The following is an 18,120-nucleotide window of genomic DNA, read 5'->3' on the forward strand; positions in this document are numbered from 1 at the left end:
TCCCTTCCCCTGGACACTGTGCCTAATACACACCCTCCTCTTGAAATCTCACCCAGTAGATGGGGGGCACTCTTACAGTTATTCTCATTTTACAGATGACACAACTGAGGCACAGACAGATACGTTTATTTCTTCAAGATTCTGTAGCTGAAAAGTGAGGAGGGAGGGTTTAAGAGTAGCTGCAACTGCTCTGTGATACTGCCTCTCTCGAGGGAGTCCTCTTCACTCACGACAGCATAGGGCCCTCGTCTTCCTGGTAAGGGCTTCCTTCTTGGGTTAGTGCCAGGATTTCTAGGGGTCAGGTTTAGCAGGAGCCTATTCTACAAACAGCCAGGAGCGGGGAATGACTCTGTGATGAAGTGAAGACACCACAGCCTCTTGATGCATTTATTTCCTGGTTGAGTTGGAAGCATAGCTGCCCAGGGGAGCATTTCAGGAGAGGCCCAGCTTCCTAGCGATTGCTGAAACCTTTGTTTCATTTGAATCACTGCTACCCAGAACAATGGGGTGCATTCTCAGAGGCCCCATTATTAAAGCTTTTCCATTGAGCCCCATGAGAACTGTTCATGAGAACTATTTCATGGCAGTTATTTCATAACTGTTTCTCCCCGCTCCCTCTTGCATGTTGGTAGCCTGTTAACTTTAAAACCTGCCTTACCTTTCCCTTGCTACCTGGAAGAAGACGTCAGACTTCCTGTTCCCACGATGTGTTTCTTAGAATTTGTTGTTCAGATTGGTGGTCTCCAAAATATATATACATATTGAAACGGAGTCTCACTCTGTCACCTGGAGTGCATTGGCGCAATCTTGGCTCACTGCAACCTCCACCTCCCGGTTCAAGCAATTCTCCTGCCTCAGCCTCCCGAGTAGCTGGGACTACAGGCACGTGCCACCATGCCCAGCTAATTTTTTTGTATTTTTAATAGAGACAGGTTGGCCAGGATGGTATCAATCTCCTGACCTCATCATCCACCCACGTTGGCCACCCAAAGTGCTGGGATTACAGGTGTGAGCCACCACACCCGGCCCCATATATTTTGATTATGCACCTCTGCAATGAAAAATGCAAACACACACATCTGTTCATGTATTACATTGTGTTCACTATAAAAACAAAGAGAAAATTTAAAAAATGTCAAGCTGTCCTTTACGCTAGTGGATCTGATCTAGACACTTTTAGCCAGTACAAAGTCACATAGACTCGGTTCTTCCCCTGACCAACTTGTCTCTTATCCCAACACACCCTTACAACTCCCTCACGAAGGGGTCAAATTTGATCCAGTATTATGGATTTTATACAAGGTATGTTCTTCTTTCAGGCTTATCCAGAATCAGATCACAGCTAAGGGGACTGCCCAGCTGGCAGATGCATTACAGAACAACACTGGCATAACAGAGATTTGGTAAGATCCCAGCGTTTGTCACCGTAATAACACCAGTGACTGTTTACTCACCACCACTGACTATGTGCAAGGCACGATGCAGGGTGGTTTCTGTTTATTCCTCCAGCAACCCTGCGCAGTAGTGGTATTACCTCTGTTTTACAGATGTAGACAGAGGCCCAGACCAGTGAAATAAAGTTGCCCAAGGTCACCACAAGAGCTAGAATTCAGCCCAGAATGCCTGATTCCATAGTCTGTGCTCTCCTGCCCTGGGCCCCTGCCCCCATCTACCTTCATTGGGTGGGAGGGGGGAAGTGGCCAATGAAATGATTTCCTAGTGGAAGTAAATCCCCCTGGGACTCTGTGATTGAGAGATGGATGTGTTGGCCAGGAGTTTGGAGCTCGTTCTTCCCCTTTTCTGGGCTCCGTGAGACATTTCCAGGCTGACTTGAACCGACTTATGCTCTTTATCTACTTCTTTTTTCTGCTTTGAGAACTTCCTTATGCGAAAAGAAGAAAAAAAGTTTGCTTTACTGTGACATTGAGTGCCATGCCACTTCTTTCTTGCCTCCCATAAGGCACAGACACTTCCCACCCAGCAGCTCCCTTAGCAACTTAATTGCCTGGGTGAGGTGGGACTGGGTGGATGCTGGGAGAGGGGCCTTGTATTAGTCTGTTCTCATGCTGCTAATAAAGACATACCCGAGACTGGGTCATTTATAAAAGTGAGAGGATTCATTGACTCACAGTTCTACATAGCTGGAGAGGCCTTACCATCCCACGGCAAAAAGCGAATGAAGAGCAAAGTCACCTCTTACATGGCAGTGGGCAAGAGAGCTTGTGCAGGGGATCTCTACTTTATAAAACCATCAGATCTCATGAAACTTACTCACTACCATGAGAAAAGTATGTGGGAAACTGCCCCCATGATTCAATTATCTCCACCTGGCCTGTCCTTGACACGTGGGGATTATTATAATTCAAGGTGAGATTTGGTTGGGGACACAGCCAAACCAAGTCAATCCTGTAGCGCATGCATGGTGTCCAATAGAAACAACGGTCTCCATGCTTGTGCACCTGCTTCATGCCAGGCACTATGTTAGGGGCTGGAGATGTGGCAATTAATGTGACCAAAGTGCTGGCTGACCCAACCTGAGCAGGGAGGGCCCAGGATACTTCAACCCAGACTTGTAAATGCTCTGGAAACTTGTTTTGAACCTCAGAGCCTGAGACAGCCCTTCCCAATGTGAAGCTTCAACCCATGTGGAGACTGGCAGAAGGCAGAGCCAGTTTCTGGTAAGAACACAGGAGCTCCTGAGCCCACTGTGGCTTCTCTAAGCTCCAAGGGGCAGTCTCACCATGGACCCAAACCCTCAGCTCAGGTGCCCATTCCTCATTAACTATGTCCTCCTTTCATGACTGGGGAGAATTTCATAGCCAATTAAAAACAAAAAACAAAAAACAGCTCCTTGGCCAACATAGGCTCCTCATACAATGTTTTTTAAACTTTGCTTTAGAACTTGTTTGGAACTTGTCATGAAATCAGATCAGTTTGGTGAGTTGCAACCAACAATATTTAAAAAGAAAGCAGAAGAGAACAGAACAGAATATCTGGATGCAATGTGCATGGTGCGGAAGTATTTCATTCATCTTAGTTCATGCTTGCATGTGAGTGGGTGTGTGTTTCCATAAGTGTTGGTTCACAATATAAAATGTAATTCTTATTTGGGGTTGTAGACAAAAGGTTTTTTTTTTTTTTTTTTTTTTTTTGACAAACACTGTTGGCTAGGCGTGGTGGCTCATGCCTGTGATACCAGTGCTTTGAGAGGCCAAAATGGGCAGATCTCTTGAGCACAGGAGTTTGAGACCAGCCTGGGCAACATGCAAAACCCTGTCACTACAAAAATTAGCCCGACGTGGTGCTATGCGCCTGTAGTCCCAGCTGCTGAGGAAGCTGGTGTGGGAGGATGGATGCTTGGGAGGTCAAGGCTGCAGTGAGCCAGGATCATGCCACTGCAGTCCTCCAGCCTGGGTGCTTTTTGTCTCAAAAACAAACAAGAAAGAAAAAAAGAAAAACACCATCATAGAGAACAGAGCCCAGATCTAACCAGACACCGTGGCCTGTGTGCCTGCGAGGCCCAGCCTGCCCGGCAGCCTGGGAAGCACCGGAGGGCGCTGGAACTGTTTGCATGGGGCTTTGCCCTCAGGGCACTCCATTTCTGCTGAGTCTTATGTTTTGAGGACAGCAGGCAGAGCGGGAGAGGAAGGAGACTGCTGGACTACAGAACAGTTTGCAGAGCAGTCGGCTTCCACTTTTCTCTGCAGCTGGTCAGGCGGGTAGTAAAGACCTACAGTTGCTTTAAATTCTGTCACGTTTCAAAATCTGCATTGCGTCCCTCTTGAGGGCCACCATTCCTACACAAGGAACCATTTGAGTAGGGCCGGGAGCCTTCAGCTTCAAGGCCTACACTTGTGTCAGGGTGGAGAGGGGAACTGGCCATCAGTTCAGAGAGGGCAGGACAGGCGGCCTGGATGCTGGTCTTGGGAGTGTCTTCACTTAGGTCCCTGGCTTGTTCTGGGAGCCTCCAGAGCATGCTCCTGTGTGTGTGACTTCATGGAACTGGGCTCTGAGAAGGCCGTGGCTTTGTTGGCCCTGCCAGGGACTGCCACACCAGGCCACAGGGCTGTGGTCGAGCTGGCCGGGGAGCCAGGTTCAGGGAGCAGCTCTGCTTGGAGCCAGCACTTACAGAGTGAGTCTTCTCCTTGGACTTGTTATCTGTACTGACACTTATTTCTACCTCATTCCTTTCTGAAAATAACTTGGAAGTCTGCAGTCCCTTGGTGAGTTCTGCCTTTAAGAACAGAAATTAGAGGTGTAGAATGAACACTATAAATTATAGAAATGTATCCCACTCCAGTATAACAGCTTTCTGTGATGCTACCTCCAGACTGTGGCTCTGGGAGGGTGGGGCCTGAGTCAAGGTCGTTGCTCCAGTCCTAGGGACTAGCACCGTGTCTTCATTTATTCCTTGACTAACGAAATGCTTGAGCATCAGAGACTGTGCTAGCACCAAAAATCCGGTGGTGAACAACATGGCTTCATGGGTTTGCTGTCTAGAAAGCGAGATGCACATTAAAGAAAAAGAAAATCATTTGCGTAATTATTTAATTACAACTGTGATGGGTACTATCACAAAGGGGAAGGCCAAGAGGGAACCTGATTTAGATGAGGTTGCAGGGAAGGCCTCTCTGAGGAAGCAGCACTTACACTAAGCCATGAAGGATGAATAGGAGCTAGACAGCTGAGGTGAGTAGGGAACAGCATGTGCAAAGGGTCTGGGGCAGGAGGGCGTGTGAAGAACTGCCAGAAGCTGCTGTGCCCTGGGGTTCAGACAGTGTGGAAGAGGAGACTACAGGAGGCTGAGGAGATAGGCGACAGGGACTGGACCATAAAAGATCTGTGGGTCATGATGCGCGTTTTGGTCTTTATCCTAAAAGTGATGGAAAGTCGGTGAATGGTTTGAAGCAGGAGAGTGATCAGATCTGCATTGCGAAAAGACCAATTCTTGGCTCTTCTAGGAAACTGGACTGGAGAAGGCCAGAGTACGTGGAAATGACCTGTCAGTAGAACATTGTACTGATCCAGGGAAGAGATGATGGGTGCTCAGACCAAGACGGTCGGCTGAAGATAGAGAGAGGTTCCAGGGAGGCATTCTAGATGCTTAGGAATTAGGACAGAACTTTGTGATACAAGGAACATGGGGATGAGAAGGAAGGTGTCCAGGCTGACCCCCAGGTTACTAACCTGCACAGTAACCCATGAGAGTGGTCCATTCACTAAGCCAGGTGACCCTAGGATGTGTGGCTACTTTGAGGTGTGGGGGAGAGGTCCAAGTGAGGATGCCAAGCAGGTAACTGCCTCCACTGACAGATGAACAAGGCTGTGGCATTGATGAGATCAGCTGGGGAAAAGGGCTTAGCCCCAAGCCTGGAGGAAATCTCAGATGTCGAGGTCACATGGAGGAGAATATAGGAAAGGAAACGGAAGTAGAGTGCTCGGATGCGGGAGAAAAATCAGGGCATATAACCAAGCCAAGGGGAGGGAGTGCTTTAAGAAGGAGGCAGAGGAGAGGTTAGGACAGCCAAAATCCTGTGAGGGCCAAGAAAGCCAAGACCTGGAAAATGTCATTAACTTCAGGCTTATGGAGGCTACAGGTGACCTTAGTGAGACTCAGTGAACAAAGCGATGGCAGCTGGAGAGGATCCATGCTAATATGAAGGAACTATCTGAAAAGGGTATGTTCCTTAATTTCAGGGTTGTGTGATGCACGAGTGTGTGCTGTGAACACACCTTGGGAAGGAGTGTGCCAGAGTCCTTAACATTTTATCTGTGTACTTTTGTCTTCCTCCTTTTCAACAGCCTAAATGGGAACCTGATAAAACCAGAGGAGGCCAAAGTCTATGAAGACGAGAAGCGGATTATCTGTTTCTGAGAGGATGCTTTCCTGTGCATGGGGTTTTTGCCCCAGAACCTCAGCAGCGAATGCCACTCCGGGCAGTCTTTTGTGTCAGTGTCTTAAAGGGGACTGCGGAGGTGGGACCATCAGGAGTCCACTGCCTCCATGATGCAAGCCAGCTTCCTGTGCAGAAGGTCTGGTTGGCAAACTCCCTAAGTACCCGCTACAATTCTGCAGAAAAAGAATGTGTCTTGTGAGCTGTTGTAGTTACAGTAAATATACTGTGAAGAGACTTTATTGACTATGATAATTATTTTTATCTGAAGCTAGAGGAATAAAGCTGTGAGCCGAACAGAGGAGGCCAGCCTCAGCTCATTCCAATGCCTGCCATAGGGACCAACGGGATCGAGTTGGTCACTGCTGTTTTCATTGAAGAGTTGAGGATGTGGCAGAAAGTTGGTGCCAAGCTTCTTGAATAAAAGGTGTTTGATGGATAAGTATTATACCTAAAATATTTTCTTCCTTCTCAGCACTTTCTCGTGTATTGATACTGGTCCCACTTCACAGCTGGAGACACTGGGATATATGCAGTGTGGGATTTGACTCCTCCAAGATTTTGTGGAAAGTTAGTGTCAAGGAAAGGACGCACCACAGGCTTTTAATTTTAATCCTGGAGTCTCACTGTCTGCTGGCGAAGATCAGAGAATGCCCTCTTAGCTCTTAGCTGGTCTAAGAAGAATGACGATGCCTTCAAAATGCTGCTTCCACTCAGGGCTTCTCTGCTAGGCGACCCTCCTCTGGAAGGCTGAGTACCGTGGGCTACAGTGTCTGGCCTCGGGAAGAACTGATTCTGTCCCCACAAAGAAACAGGGCATGGCTTGCCTTTGTGGCCCTGGCATCCAAATGGCTGCTTTTGTCTCCCTTACCTCGTGAAGAGAGGAAGTCTCATCCTGCCTCCCGAGCAGTTGAAGGGCGACTAAACTGGCACCAAGACTTGGGGGATCAGCTGGGAACTGGGCCAGCAGAGCATGTTGGACACCCCCCACCATGGTGGGCTTGTGGTGGCTGCTCATGAGGGTGGGGGTGATATTACTAGATCACTTGTCCTCTTGCCAGCTCATTTGTTAATAAAATACTGAAAACACTCTTACGGTTGAGTCTGGAGTTTTTGAAGGGACTCGGCCTGGTAAGCACTCTTTGACTCCTGAACCCCATGCTGACTCCCTCCGCAGGGGGGAAGGGGCTCTGGGGCAATGTGCTGTGAGGAGAGCCTGACAAAGGCCAGAGGCGTTACCAGTTTGATCCTTCACAGGCCTCTCTGCTTACCAAGAGACAGGAAGAGGCTGCGGCAGCCTCTGAAGTCTCTCCATCTGGCCTCTGAATCTCTTCAGGTGGCTTCTCAGAGGAAATAACTTGTGAGTAGGGGGTGGCTGGTGCCAGGATAGGCCAAGTGAGCCAAAGTTCATGCCTTCATCACCATGCCATGGTAGGGCCGGCAGGCCAGGTTCGACGTCCACTACCTTCCCCGGCTGTTCACTGCTGAGTGGAGGACCCAGGTAGACCTGTGGCAAGAAGCACCGAGCTGCCAGGGGCAGCACATGACAGGGGAAGGCGTGCAGGGCCTCCAGTGGTCCACCTCTGAGTTCTTAGAGTCCAAGCCTGGCTTTGTAGAGCAGCCTCTTAGGAAGGGGACTGTTGCGGGGGGAAATCCTGTACAGTTAAGCAACTACATGGTGGCAGTTCCCTTAAAGGCTCAATTTTGGTGGTTCCTACCATGTCCCTCCCAACCCCAGACCTGAATATTCACCTAATAATCACCCCAAGGCAGCAACTCTCTTCTCACTGCAGAATCTGGGCAGCAAATATGCCCAGAAAGAACGAGGGAGTGAGTATGGCCCACTGAAGGTCAAAGGTGGAATGCCACAGACCTCAGACTCACCAAGTCTTACCACGAAGTTCACTTCTTAGCAGACGAAATGCACATTTTATTAAACTGCTAAAACTAAACCCTTGAGAGTCTAAAATTTACTCAGAAACTACCAAATGTTATTGCTTCTAGAGACTATCAAAATTAAAACTGCTGCCTCTAGGGAATTAGAGTTTGCGTGGTATTGACTTAAATTCTATTTGGAAATACTTTGATCGTCCAGATGGCAAATGGTAGATTTTTTTTCTTTTTTTTTTTTGAGACAGAGTCTTGCTCTGTCACCCAGGCTGGAGTGCAGTGACGTGATCTTGGTTCACTGCAAGCTCTGCCTCCTGGGTTCATGCCATTCTCCTGCCTCAGCCTCCAAGTAGCTGGGACTACAGGCACCTGCCACCACGCCAGGCTAATTTTTGTATTTTTTAGTAGAGACAGGGTTTCACCGTGTTAGCCAGGATGGTCTTGATCTCCTGGCCTCGTGATCCACCCGCCTCGGCCTCCCAAAGTGCTGGGATTACAGGCGTTAGCAACTGCGTCCAACCGGCAAGTGGTAGATTTTCTATTCCTCCTGTAAAACTGAGATCAGGCTCCTAATTCGATGGAAAGGTTCTCTTATTAGAAACAGCTGAGCTTCTGAGCAGACACATGGAGACTCTTCCTACTCAAGAAAAAGACAATTGAAAAAAAAATTCTGTAAACGAGGGCTATGACTCTTTCTTTCTACAGGACATCTTGGTTGATTTTGGGAAAGAAGCTTCAGCTCCCATATTTCATCCCTGCAGTTATGTCAGGTCCATGCTGATATGGAACTTCTTTAAAAAGCCATGTGGAGTCACTGTGTGGCCATGTGGTATTAGCTCTCTGGAGTGCCCAGCTGTGTGGCTTTGGAGCAGTCTAAGACGGCCAGAATCTTGATTTCCTCCTCGAAAAAACTGACAGAACCTGACTCAAAAGGTTGTTGAGAGGATTGGATGAGTCATGGAAAGTAGCTGGCACAAAGCCTGGCACAGGGTCCTGTTCAACGTTTGGCAGTTACTATCAAGCCAGCGGGTCTCATTTCTGCTCACCGTGGGACTCCCAAGTTGTCCCCTTCTCACTCGTAGGCTCAGGGAACTTTCCAGCTAGGTCAAATACAGGACTAGGAGTTCTCAAAGTAAAACCCCAAAATATTCAACATCAAGCTTCCTGCAATATCCTACCTTTGTCAGTGAAAAGCGTTAACTGTTAGTTTTCATTATTATTACCAAAGAGCATACTGCCATTTAAGTGTCAACTCACTGAACACAGGGGGCACCTGTGTCTTCGCTGCACAACAGAGCAGAGCAGGAGCTGGCACCACCCCATGGAGCCAGGCCCATGAGCTTTTGTCAAGTGGGAAGGAGCTTTCTGCTCATCCATATTTTGATTCACTTCCAGGTGGACCACAGGTCTGTTTCCAGTAACCAACTGCTTCCTTACAAGAAAAAAACCTTGCTGTAGAGCTGAAAGGCAAAGCCATGACCATTAACCCAAGTCCATGAAGAAGAATTTTAGGAAAGTAGAATGGCATTGTGAGGAGGGTAAGACTCATGTTACCAAGGGACATCCCAGCACTACCTTAAAATGGAATGAACTGCACCCAAGGCCAGCTTAAGACTCTTAGAGACATTAAATACTGAAAAGGTTATAGGCCCCTCTGACCTATAATAAAAATATTTAGTATATTATAAAGTAAGTGCAAAGATGTTAAACAAGTTTCTAATTTTTCCCATGACTACTCGGGTGCTTTTTCAGGCCAATAACAAATATTAAAGTGTCTCAATTTTTTCCTGAACTTTTTTCTGTTATAAAGTGCATTTATTTTTGTTGTCAAAGTAATGTTGTTACCCAGTGTAATGCCTGTGTGACCTAAGTAAATTTCTTCCCCACTTTAACTCTGGTTACGAAACAGGATGTCTGCAGTTAAAAGCTCCCCATCATGATCAAAGCAGTTAAGAATGGTGGGATCCAAGATGGCAGCTCACTTGACCTCTGAAGAACCTCTAACTTCATTATAATCTAATTTCCATGCTAAATGACACTCCCCCCAGTGCCAAGACAGCAGACAATCACCATGACAATGGCCAGAAGAAACCATAAAAGGACAAAAAAGGGAGACAAAAATTCTGGTTCTAAGTTATCTACCTAATTCCTAGAAAAGATATGAATATTTTCCCCCTTGCTTTTAATTCCCCAACCCCTTCATTAAAGATGCTCCATATCTGTGACTTTCTGGCTCACATCAGGGATGTCCTATATTTGTGATTTCTTGGCTGTCATAGGGGGATGCCCTATCCCTCACGGGCTAAGAAGTTGATTTGTGAGCCAGGTTCCCACATCTCAATTCTATGGGCATCAAATAAAGCCTGCACTGCTAGATGCACGCTTTCGATTTTGTGTATTGGCTTGGTGGCACCAAATAGGAAAATACTCCATTTTAGGGGGGATTGGCCTTGTCAATAATGTCATAAAGGGAAAAATTTAATGTTTATAATAACACAACACTAACACAGCTATTTTAATTTTTGTATGTAATCTTCCACGCTTTGCCTACTTTGAGACATCTTTTTACATAGCTATAATCACAGAGTACATTAGCAGTGATTTTTGTCATTTTCCCACATTGTTAGTCTTTATAATTATTAATATATTCTACCAGTTTCAGAATTTGCTTAATAATATTCCAGATATTCAGGTTAGACCTTCAAGTTTCCAGGCTGACTGTGGTGGTGGTCACTATAGACAATATTTCTGTGGAATTAAAACATTCTTTATAGTGATTTCTTTGGAATAAGATTATCAAGGCAAAGATTCCTGCTATTAATTAGCCAGGTATGGTGATGTATAACTGTGGTCCCAGCTACTCCAGAGGCTGAGATGGGAGGACCGCTTGAACCCAGGAGGTCAAGCCTGTAAGTGAGCCTGGGTGACAGAGACCCTATCTCAAAATAAAAACAAAACCAAAAACAAAAAACCCCAGATCCTTGCCATGAAGTATTATTTTTTAACCTACGTCAAGGGTGTAATAAGTTTGGAAGCAAGTGAAAATTAGAGACCAATGTAATGTGAAGCCAGCAGTGTCTCCTTTGAATAGAATAAAACTCCCTGCCCTAACCCTCACACTCACACCAGACCAGTGTTCAGGCACTTCCCACACACATACATGTGCTATGCCAATGACTGACTGCAGGGAAGAATAAATAAACATATCAGCATCTGTTTTAAAGTGGCACTGTTGAAGATAACCACTTACTAGTGGGCAAGTGTCAGAATCTTAAAAATCAGTTTTCCTTGATTTAAAACCTTTTTATTTATAAATATGTGTATGTGTCCTTGCTTTGCCTAAACAAACCCAGCTTGGCTAAACCCATGAACATCAGGCCAAATAAAAACTTCTTCCTCCCAATGACCCTGTGAAGTAGAATTATTTCCTGAATGAAGAAACTGAGGACTAATAATATGAATATGTATCTTATTAATCAGGATTTGTATAAAAATAAAAAAAGCAACACAAAACTCTTCAGGGAAGGGATCTAGGCAAATGCAGAATGTTTTGCCTGGCAATATCTAAGTTTTCAATCTCCTCATTCTCCCAGTGAGGAAACTGGTGTCAGAGAGCAAAAGATACTCACTCAAGGTCACTTTAACTACTGGTAGAACAAGAACTAGAACACAGGTCTTCTGTCTGGTTTTATTTTCCCTCTGTTCGGATAGGGTTTGTGACCTTCAGTTCACTCTGCAACTGACCACCTTTCTGCCAAATCTATTACCTAGTGACACAGGATTTTTTTCTTGGCCACTTTGCAAGCCGGAGACCTCTAGCTGGAGATGCCCCACCTGGGCCTTGTTCAGTCATGCTACCTGCTGCAGGAGCTGGCCTGCCTGGGACAAGTCTGGCTTGTGCACTGGTTCCCGAGTGCTTGTCCCATTCCCAAGAAGAATGAGGATATGCTGACAATCGGAGAGTGAGCAAGGTGAGGAGTTTGAGTGATGAAACAGTTTTCAGTGGAGAGGGGATACAGGGGTGGTCCCCCTACCTGAAGGTGGGAAAGCTCCCCTACTGTGACTGAGTCTGGGGCTTTTATGGACTCAGAATGGGAAAGGGGCAGGTCATAGGTAATATTGGAAAAGGCAACATTCGATTGGTTAAAAGGCATTATTCAGAAAGAATCAATCAGGAGGCCGGGCGCGGTGGCTCACGCCTGTAATCCCAGCACTTTGGGAGGCCGAGGCGGGCGGATCACGAGGTCAGGAGATCGAGACCATCCTGGCTAACACAAAAAATTAGCCGGGCGTGGTGGAGGGCGCCTGTAGTCCCAGCTACTGGGAGGCTGAGGCAGGAGAATGGCGTGAACCCGGGAGGCAGAGCTTGCAGTGAGCTGAGATCGTGCCACTGCACTCCAGCCTGGGAGACAAAGTGAGACTCCTTCTCAAAAAAAAAAAAAAAAAAAAGAATCAATCAGGAAAGGATGGGCAAACAGGAACAGAAGTTCTCACTCTGGGTTGTGGGTTTCATCAGGGACCAGCAATCCAGTCTTTCACCCCTCAGGCCGTTTTTTGGCTTTAAGGTGAGGTTTCACCTGGGACCTGCCCCATTTGCCTAGGCATTTGGCTGCCTCCTGTCACTATCACTGGTTCCAGTCTGCTAGGGCAAGTTAAGCAAGATGGAGCTCTTTCCCCAAGGACACAGATGGGGAATGTTCCTTCAGGAAGCCTGATCTTTTCTCCTATATCCAGGTGCTAAAAGTTGCAGGACTCTGGGGTCATGTCTCATGGCTGGAGTCACAGGCCGGTAGCACGCTGCAGAATGGCAGGTGACATCTTGGCTCTACAGAGCCAACAGCTTCATCACTGGCTACAGATCCTCCATCCCCCAACCATGAGACTGGAACAAAGGAAGTAAGTGGGTGCATTCCAGAGAAGTAGAGAAGGTTGCAATTGAGTGACTTTCATCACAAGAGGGCAGCATGTGTCCAGTAATTAATCCATTATGTAAGTGGCCAAAGGATTCAACTGTGCATGGGGTCTGGTGACTGGCACATTGTTCTATTTACATAAGACTCAAACTAAAGTACATTGTGTTAAAAACAATTTTAAGCCCCTTCATTCATGAGTTCAAAGATATCAATAAGTGCAAGAGTCGGCTGAGGGCACATTAAAAGAACACTATTGTGGCAAGTTCTCTGGAGACTGAGGATCTGGGTTCAAATCCTGGTGCTACCAGAAGCCGTGTGACCTTGGATGAATGACTTAGCTTTTCTGTATCTGAGCTCCCCATCCATAAGAGTTTATAAAACAGTGCTCTCCTTGCAGAATTGTCTGGTTGTGAGTAAATGAATTAATAGGTGTAAAGCACTTTAAACAGTCCCCGGTAGCAACTCCTATTACCTAATGAGACCTTTTTCCTCCAGCACTGCCTTAATGAGCATCAGGGATAGGGCAAGATAAAACAGGAGACTCTGCCAGGCCACCCTTCCTAACATTAAGAGCCCCTCCACGACACTGCCGTTTTCAAACTGATAGCAAAGTCCGGTCTTTTAAGCCCAGAGACCAGAAGCCATTTCCAAGGCTGAATACCTGTGGGACTGGAACTAACTATTGTCTATACTTGAAATTGTCTTCAGTCTTATTCTGTTAAGGAGCCACGTGTCCCAGTGAACACATATCCAGAAACATAGATTAGGAAAATCATAAACCGATTTGCATTTTGATTTGATTTCATAGATGTTAGAGCGTATCATCTGGTTTTCCACACTAAAATCATATGATTGAAGGTTCTTTCTTTGATGTCCGAATGTGGTTCTCTGTCCAGCACTCTTTTCATTCACTGATGAACATTGCTCCCGATTCCCCTGCCTGTAGTAAAAATGAATGAGCGAGCTGGAGAGAAGACTAGGAAGGAGGGAGATGAGAACAGAACAGAAAGGGAGGAAGGAAGTGGGTGGGCTAATTCCTGGAATCTTAGCTTCCACCCTCTATTGCCACCATCCTACTGGTGTGTCCGGGGACTGGCCTGGTGCCTGAGGCCATCAGCTGCATCCTGAGCACACTGACATTTCCTGGAGCCAGTAAGCTCATCGCCTGCCGAACAGCTGTGGGGACAGCTCAGCTGCCCACTGCTGCCTTCAGATTCCCAACTGGATATTCATTAGGTGACGTGTAAGATCTTCTTCCTTCTGCTGAGAAAATGCACTTAGCTTGTTTCCAATTCACTTTCCCAGGAGGACTCACTGGTGGTCAAAACTCTTTCACTTGAATCCTCTAGTCCATTGCTTCTCATTATCACCCCTGTAAGGAGATATTTTAGATATTTTCCCCAATCTCTCTCCCATCCTGAAATTTTAATACCACTGATACACTGTGTTTCTGATTATGTACAATTGCAGCCCTCTGAGGGCCACAAACCATCGAATATCTAAGTTCCTTTTTGTCTCCCAAGAATCAATTTTGCCCCTGTGGGGATGATAAAGCTCTTGCTGAAAATCTCATCAAACCCTAGATAAGTCTTCTCACACTTGCTGTCTTCAAGAACCTTTCTATCACCCTCTCTTTCTGTGAACAGAGATTTGCTTTCTGCACATTATTCAACTTTAAGTACATCTTAATAGTTACAAATTTAACATTCTTATTCTCTTTTCACTCTATCCTAAAGACAGTTTTATCTGTGTGCAAGAACAGTGCTTATGTTAGGAGAAGCGGTGCTGTTTGTGAAAGGGGAACAGGCCCTCCTAGCGGGGACAGTTGTTGTCTGAAGTTTTCTGGTCCCAGCTGCTTCAGGGATCATTTCTGCAACATGTCCTGAATTACTGCCACCTGGCCTTTGGGGAGAACTTGAGGCTAACTTTGGCATTGCTGCTGTGCCAACTTCCCTTTCTCACTTTCCAGTTCCCCCTCCTGAACTCCCCCTCTAAGAGACCCAGGGATACCCAGAATTCCCTTTTAAAATAGCACCCAGGCCTCTGCCACTCCGGCTGCCTACTTCCCTCATCAGCCCACCCCATGCCTCATTGCTGAGCTTCGCTAGGTGTTGGGGACATCAGACTCATTCAGGTAATTCAGAATAAAATGCAACTGTTTCTCAGGACTATCCATGTCAGATAGCTTAATAGCAGAAAAGGAGCTGGCTGATCCAAAAACTTTACTTAGAAACACAAAGGATGAGGAATTTCAGGTCAAGATAATCTTCAGTTCTCCTCAATTGTCTTCCCCAGAGTTCCAGAATCATTCCAGAGTATGGTTGGCATTTCTGAAAGGGTTTGATCCCTGCAACACCTTAAGCAGAGCTCAAAGTCCATCCACTTTCTATCTATCCAACCATCCATTTGTTTCACAAATAAATACTGAACATCTGCTTTAGGCCAGGTACTGTGCTGGCTGATAGGAAATCGTTAGTGTCATGTCTGAACTTTTCACCCTACTTGCAGGTTAGCAAGTTAGACTGTTACTGTTTTGTGGATGCTGGCACAGGGCGCGAGCCTCCTGGGTCAGAAGCGCAAGACTTTATGATCCACAGAGCGGTAGACAACATGAGCACGAGCATGTCTGCATCAGCCGCTGTGCCCCGTAGCCCACGAACACCGTGTGCTGGGGCACAGGTGGATGCTACGCATACAGTGGCTTTGCATGGCAGCTGAAAAACACTGAGCTTGAGGAACCTGCCATTTTATAGCAAGCAGCAGCAAGTCTGCTCTCTGAACTGGAGGGAGCTACTACTTTATCCTCAAGGTTGTCTGCTGCAAACATAATGTCTGCTGAGAAGCAGCCTGAGTAGAGTGGTCAGGACCTCGCCTTGTGTGCATACCCATCAAGAATGTGCTGGATGCTCAGGACTCAGGGCAGATCACCTCTCTCAACAGTGAACTAAAAACACGCAGAGACCCTACCCTCTCGCAGCATGTACAGTCTAGCGGGGAAGATGGATATATTTATTCAAACCACCAAGCGGATAACTGCCAAACTGCAACCGTGATGAGTGCCCGAGGAGAGGTGCGAGGGCTTTCAGGGCCTATCATAGGTGTACTGATCTCCCTTGGAATCAAGGACACGATCTGCAGGGAGGACAGTGAGGTTCAGTAAATGAACAGCATGGGCCAAGGCCCCATGGCTCTGAGGAGCCTGGCCATGAAAACTGGAGCACAGAACTCAAGGAGGAGCATGGCATAGGTAGAGCTGGGAAATACAAGGTAGGGGCCCACCCCAAGAGACGCCAGTGTTTTTTAAACTGTATACTGTGACCTGCTAGGAGGTTGTGAAAGCAATGTGGTATACGCCCAATCTCTGTTTTTAAAAAATGAAACAGAATAGAACATCAGAGTCCACCACAGAGTAGCACCAAGAAGCAGTGACAAGCCCGGGTCTGGACCCAGACTGCCACTCATTAACTGTACAACCTCAGACAAGCAACTGAACTTCTCTGTGCCCGAGTGGTCTTAGCTTTAAAGTGGTCACAAGAACATGTGCATCGCATGGGTTCTTACGGGGACTAGAGACGAGTTACTACTCGCAGCACACCAAGAACAGTGTCTGGCAATCAGTAACTGCCATGCAAGTATTTGTTAATCAAATAAAGGGTAAGCATTGTCTTGTGACACTTTTATAAAATATACATCAAGTGTACTGAGTTTCAATATAAACTGTATTTCTTATTGTGAGTAAAGGTCAGAAAAGTTTAAGGATTTTGGTCTTTCACAGAAATGCGAAGCCCCTGAACGATTTCATCAGACAGGAGTGGCACCATCAGGTTTACATTCTGAAAAGATGGCTTTGGCTGCAGTATGAAGAATGCATTGAGGACCTCATGAGACAACCAGGTGGAAGGCTCTCGCAGAAGTTGAGGCAGAGATGATGTTGGCTTATGGGCAGGACTGAGAAACGGCCACAGGGACCCATGGGCACTGATATTGCATGCGGAGATCTTAAGAGCTGTTTTGTGCATTCTGTGGCTGGGTCTTCGATTAGTGGAGAAAATTTTGTGATGGCATCTGAATCCACCCGGAACATCAGTGCTTGTATTGGTCACAGCTTTTCTGGTGGCAAATAACAAAACCCTTCTCTGGGTATCTTAAACAAATGGGGGTATTTGTAGGATAAATCTACTGGGGGCTAGCACACCAGCATGGAAAATGTGGTGGGGCAGGAACCAAGATAGAATAAGAAATACATGAAGCAGGATCAACACAGCCAGAACTCCACTGATACATTCATGAATGACTTCTAATGGTACCTTCTTGGTTTTACTCTCACTATGCAAAGTTCTTGGCAGACACAGCCAATCAACCAAGGTCAGGTCACAGGCAATGCTTCAGCTGCTAGGAGACAGCGAGAGGGAGGATGTTAGCCCCTTTGTCTTTCACAGTGGGAGCTGGGGCACTGTCAACCACCCAGACGACTCACGGTGGGAGATTTTCCCAGAAAAGAAAGGGGCACAACGGGAATGGGCGAAGGATGGCACAGGGGGCAGAGATGGTACAGGGAGTCAAGGATGATTCACAGGCTTTTGGACTATGAAACTACTAGAAAAGAACTGGATTTTGTTTGGAGGGAAGGTTGAGTGAGGAGGAAGCACAGGGTCGGTGTGGACATAAATTGAGTTTGAGGTGCCCGTGAGATAAACAGCTGGAGATACACAGGGCTGGGGCTTAACGGAGAGGCCCAAGGTAGAGAAACAAGTTTGGGACTCAACAGGATATAGATGGTGTTGAAGACATGGTCAATGATGAGGCCAACCTAGGGCAAGAGTAGAGTGAGAAAAGACAAAGCACGGAGTCTTGAGGAATTCTGTCACTTAAAGACAAGGTAAAGGAGGATAACTCTTCAAAGGAAACTAAGACAAGGCCAGAAAGGTTGAAGGAAAAGCAGAGGGATGGTGGTGTGGTATTGAGAAGAAGTCAACCACCAGTAAGAAAGTTTCATGCCCATGGATTTAGTGACAGGAAGGTCATGGGTCACCCTCATAAGAGCTGTTTTCATGAATTAATGCAAGGAAGCCAGACTGAAAAGGATTGAGAAATAACTGGAAGATGAGGATATCCTTCAAGAAATACAATGTGGACTGGGGCGTAGTGGCTCATGTCTGTAATCCCGGCACTTTGGGGGCTGAGGCGGGTGGATCACCTGAGGTCAGGAGTTCAACCCCAGCAAGACTAACATGGTGAAATCCCGTCTCTACTAAAAATATAAAAATTGGCCGGGCGTGGTTGTGGGTGCCTGTAATCCCAGCTACTCAGGAGGCTGAGGAAGGAGAATCTCTTGAACCTGGGAGGCAGAGGTTGCAGTGACCAAGATCGTGCCATTGCACTCCAGCCTGGGTGGTGACAGAGCAAGACTCTGTCTCAAAAAA

General features: G+C 46.6%; 1 protein-coding gene across 3 annotated transcripts in view; it reads left to right on the top strand.

Annotated features, from left to right (window-relative positions):
• NOD1 (nucleotide-binding oligomerization domain containing 1) overlaps nt 1-6,989 on the top strand; it is a 51,218-nt gene extending 44,229 nt beyond the window's left edge. For all 3 annotated transcript variants that reach the window (XM_011972214.1, XM_011972216.1, XM_011972215.1), the window contains 2 exons: nt 1,320-1,403; nt 5,803-6,989. In XM_011972214.1, coding sequence (XP_011827604.1) covers nt 1,320-1,403; nt 5,803-5,875 — 157 coding nt within the window. In that variant the 3' untranslated portion in view covers nt 5,876-6,989. The remainder of the gene's footprint in view (nt 1-1,319; nt 1,404-5,802) is intronic.
• The last annotated feature ends 11,131 nt before the right edge of the window (nt 6,990-18,120 follow it).

This window comes from Mandrillus leucophaeus, unplaced genomic scaffold, assembly GCF_000951045.1.
Source record: "Mandrillus leucophaeus isolate KB7577 unplaced genomic scaffold, Mleu.le_1.0 Scaffold128, whole genome shotgun sequence".
Classification (NCBI taxonomy): Eukaryota; Metazoa; Chordata; class Mammalia; order Primates; family Cercopithecidae; genus Mandrillus; species Mandrillus leucophaeus.